The 4,610-nt window shown below is 41.7% G+C and overlaps 1 protein-coding gene across 1 annotated transcript in view; it reads left to right on the top strand.

The window, feature by feature from the left end:
• LOC107296994 (S-adenosylmethionine mitochondrial carrier protein) overlaps positions 1-1,325 on the top strand; it is a gene marked incomplete at its 3' end in the record, with an annotated part of 94,846 nt that extends 93,521 nt beyond the window's left edge. The window contains exon 6 of the mRNA XM_015826347.1: positions 1,281-1,325. Coding sequence (XP_015681833.1) covers positions 1,281-1,325 — 45 coding nt within the window. The remainder of the gene's footprint in view (positions 1-1,280) is intronic.
• Between the last annotated feature and the right edge of the window lie 3,285 nt (positions 1,326-4,610).

Below are 4,610 nucleotides of genomic sequence, written 5' to 3'. Positions count from 1 at the left end.
AAATGACTGTGCATTTGCTGTAACTATAACGACTGTATAGTGCTTATTGGAGAAATTTCAGGTCTATCGGTTAAGTGGTCTAATGGTCAAGGTACCAGGCTAAAAAGCAAGAGGCAGTGAGTTCAAGTCCCTCCTTAGCTATGAAAGCCATCTGGATGACTTTGAGCAGTCCCCCTCTCTCAGTCCAAATCACATCACATCACATGCTGTGTGGATAATAGGAGGAGGAAGGTGTGTTGAATATGTTCGCCATCTTGAGTTATTTGTGAAAATAATAAAGGCAGGGTATAAATATATGAATACATTACATAAAAATAAATTAAAATTACTCCTTGCATTTTTGTATTAAGGACAGAGCAAAACCTCCCTTTAGTTGGGAAGAACAGCTTCATGACTAGTCTTTTCCCCTTAGATCAGCATATATATGTGTGGAGAGGAAATCTGTTTGTGTGCCTTAAGGCAGGGGTCCTCAACCCCTGGTCCGTGGACCAATACCGGTCCGTGGCATGCCAGCAACCGGTCCGCACAAACAAGCAAAGTCCCATCTGCAGGATGCAGGCAGCACACAAAACCACGCCCCCTCTGGTCCGCGGAAAAACCTCTCTCCACATAACCGGTTGGGGACTTCTGCCTTAAGGTGTCCTAACAAGAATGGTCTTCAAAGTTCTGGCTTTCTTTTTGATATGTCTAGTTAGCCAAAAATGGTTACAACCAGTCTCTTGGTCTAAATATTTATTCATTTGTGTTGAAAACAAGTGGAACAGCAGTGTTTAGGCTTTTTTCAGCATAGGACTGTTTGCAAAGGATAGATGGCAACCCTTTGGAGATATGGTTACTTGCATTGATAGTTTGAGTTCCCAAGGGATTGATGAGTTAGAGAACTCTGTTTCCAGTGGTCAGTATTGAACTGCGCTTCCTTGTGTAAATAGCTGAGTCTTCAGTTCAATGTCTTTACTGAGCTGCAAAGGTGAGCAGGCAGCTCTTTGGCAATAAGTTTCTGCGTGTACCTTCTAGGCTATTCTCTGTATTATTTTTCTAGGCTTTAAGTCCTTAAAGTTCACCATACTTGGTAGTGCCAGTTCTGACTATCGGAGCCCACCCTGGCTATAATACTTGACAATAAGTCAAAGGTTCAGCCTTGTGTATGATATAATACTCTGAGATTTATCATTTTAAGAAGCCAAAGTTCCATTGAGTGAATATTTTTTCCTAATTTAGTTAGCTAACTGTATCCAACTTAATCATACATCTCATTTTTCTTTTTCTTTCTTGAACTACAGATTCCTTTCTCTCTTGTCCAGTTTCCTGTATGGGAATCTTTAAAGGTAAGTCCCTTTATATAAAATTCTGGGTGTTTGATATGTTTGTTTTTTTTAATATGAACTATTACCAATTAAAAGAGGAGAGGTCCCTGGTTAAAAGGGCATTGCAGAGTCTTGCAGAAATAAAAAGAAATACAGAAAAACCAGTGAAAATGACCAAGAAAAAAATTGAAAATTGTCCGATGTTTTTACAATAGTTGCGGATGTTTTGATGAATGTGAAATCACTACATATTTATATGCGTTCAGACATTTATGCTAAAGAGGTGAACAAAAATGATTTGAATGGTGGAATTGTACGGTTTGCTTGAATAGATATAGTCTTCTCTTATATCACGTATCCCTTGCCACAATTTTCTTTCATTATTCTAAAGCATTATGATATAACCCTAGTGTGATAGCTTGACCATATTGTGATGCTTCTGAAGTGCAAAACTAATTCCATTTGTGGCATCTTCAAAAAGAAGCCTGTATGAGTTTGAAAACCTTCTCCTATCTAAATATGTGGAATTTATTTCTTCTTTTTTTTGCAATGCTAATAGTGACTGTAAAATTTGGAGAGTTAACATCCACATATCTAAAAGGCTGAACTGATAGACAGTTTCAATATAAATTGTATCAAGTACACTTTACAGGCTTCACCTAAATATTGTTGTCTTTACTATGCCTTAACTCTGGCTAATGACCCATGATAAGTGTCCAGAAGTTGCATTTAATGCAAAATGCAGGAGTTAGACTGCTCGCAGAGCAGGGGTGCAATATGCACTGCTCTAGGAGTGCATATAACTGCCTGCACCACTTATTCTGTACTAGCTGAAACTTCCAAATACTTGTCAAAGGCAGCCCCAAGCACAGCGCATTGCAGTAGTTCAATTTGGAGGTGACCAGGGCATAAATGACTGAAAATAGGACCTGCCAATTCAGGAACAGACACAACTGGTGCACCAGACGAGGCTGTGCAAAGGCTCTTCTAGCCACAACTGCCACCTGCTCGTTAAGCAGGAGGACCCCCCAGATTGTACACTGGGTATCTTTGGTGTAACGCAACACCACCCAGAGCCAAAGATAGCAAAGTCTTGGAAGAAGCCTCAGTTAGAGTGCAGGTTTCAGGTATTTTAAAGAATTAAAGTGGTTGTTGTGGCTCCGTCTTGTGAGCCCCTCTTATCGGAGGAAGAAGGCTCTGAACATGAAGGAGAGGAGATGGCCAGGCCTCCCTCTCCAGGACCCTCCTCTTTGGCAATGCCTCAGGTGTCTCCCGACGGAGAAGAGATTGACCAGGAGCTGGGTGTTTCTGAGATTGGCCAGGAGCCAGGTGTTTCTGAGATTGACCAGGAGCCAGTGTGTCGGATAGTGAGGAAGAGAAGTTGTGGCTGGATCCACGCCAGCGTAGGAGCGACAAGCGTGCGCAGCAGAAAAGGAGACGTGCCAGAGATTAAGCTGAGTCACTGGACCACACCCCACAGGCTATAAAAGGGTGGTGGTGGCCATTTGGACCTCTGTGACGGACAAAAGCTGAATCTCTGGCGAAGTAGTTTGCTGTGGCTTTAAACTGTGTGTATTGTTTTTGTTTCTGTGTGCTTGGAGTAAAAGGTCTTGGCAGGCAGCTATGGAGCTGCTGCCAAGTTTCTTATCTGTGAAGTGGTGTCTGGAGAAGTCTTTAACCCTCGGCTGGCTGTTTGGGTGTGTGGGTCGGACGGGGACAGAACAGTGGTTTCCTCATATATCTGCAAGGATAATGGTTCAGTTAAAATGCCTTGAACCCCTCAAATATTTTTTTTAAGGTCTACATTTTGCTCTATCAGGACTCTGAAAGGATATAAAAGTGATTTGGGTGGATTGCATCTTTGCTAGAACCGTTTATCTGTATCTGAGAAGCTGGCTCCCGAACAGTGAAACAGACATTTTTTTCAAGCATTTCATCTTAACCTGACTATATGTTTTAATTTCAAAACAGGAAGGAATGTCTTGTGGGATCTATGGTCTTAGCCAATACAACATAGAAGAGGTCTGTGAACACTTTCAGGGAAGATAATCCATCAATTCTTTGAATGGCCCTAGTCTATGTACCCTTCAATCCTTCACTCAATTATCTAGAATTTTGTGAGTCTCGGTGAATAGAGCTGGGTTGCCATCCTTTTCAAATGTCAAGCATGCCCTCTCCTAAAGGGGAGAATAAGGGGAAAGGAAGGCCAATGTTGTTGCATATTGGCCAAATTGGGCTCCAAGATTGTTGTTCCCTACATTGGCCTAAATCAGGGGCAGGAGTCATAAAAGAGCCAAGGTTGCCTACCCCTGGCCTAAATAGTCAGTAACAGTTTGAACCCTTTTCTTTCTTGCCTTGATGGCCGACGAAACAGCTTGCATACATATCCCAATCTACCAGCTTAATTTTTCTCTGCAAAACATCTTCAGAAGGATCTGTGGCATAGGCCGTTCCTTTAAAGTATTACAAACATTCTTTTATTTTTAATTATCAGTTATGATTAATCATTCACTTTTTCACTGTTTAGATTTTATTTTTGGCAGCTCATGATGAGAATATTCTCAGGTTAAAAAAAATCAATCGTCTGTCGTTTTTGGCATCCCAGAGTTTTGTTGGTTTTTTTTAAAAAAAAATCCCTAAATGTTATTCTCTTGGGCACCTTCTGCCTCCCTACTTTTCTTTATTTCTTTTTCTTCTGCCTCTCTCACATTCTCTTTTCACAGCCCTCTCGCTTTCAACCACCACCACCACCACCACCCCCTCCCTATTTCCCTTCATACTGTTCTCAGTGGCATTAAAACTTAGGCTAGATAAAACCCAGACAAAGCTTTAAATCCATTTCCTTGCAAGCTGTGCAATAAGTGTTCTACCATTCACTTCTCCATCTTGCTGTAACGACTGTGCTTCTTTGGGGGATTAAACACTAATCATTCTGTAACACTAACGTGTCTACCATTTGGTGGGGTGCTCTTTCCCCGAAAACCCGATTTCTAGGGCACCGTTTCAAAGGAGGTGATGTCACTTCCAGACAGTGGGAGTGGACTTGCCATTTACCTAATGGTAGCCTTTTCTTCTCTGTTTTCCCCCCCCCTCCTCCTCTTAGCCCCGCAAAGAACACTGTAGCCTCAGCTGTTCAGCAAACAAGCCATTGCTTTATTCATGTCACAAGAATGGTTATTCACAGTGGCTTTAAAATATTGTCAAAGACATTCTTGTGCACCATCTGTATGCAGCAAGAGCAAGGAGAAAAGGCCTTGCTGGCAACGTTAAAACACCCTTTGAAACCACTTAAGAATTTGGAAAGAG

Source organism: Protobothrops mucrosquamatus, unplaced genomic scaffold, assembly GCF_001527695.2.
Source record: "Protobothrops mucrosquamatus isolate PMUCROS unplaced genomic scaffold, P.Mucros_1.0 scaffold3071, whole genome shotgun sequence".
Lineage (NCBI taxonomy): Eukaryota > Metazoa > Chordata > Lepidosauria > Squamata > Viperidae > Protobothrops > Protobothrops mucrosquamatus.
Note: the sequence above shows the minus strand (reverse complement) of the source record. Positions and strands in the feature narration are given on the sequence as shown.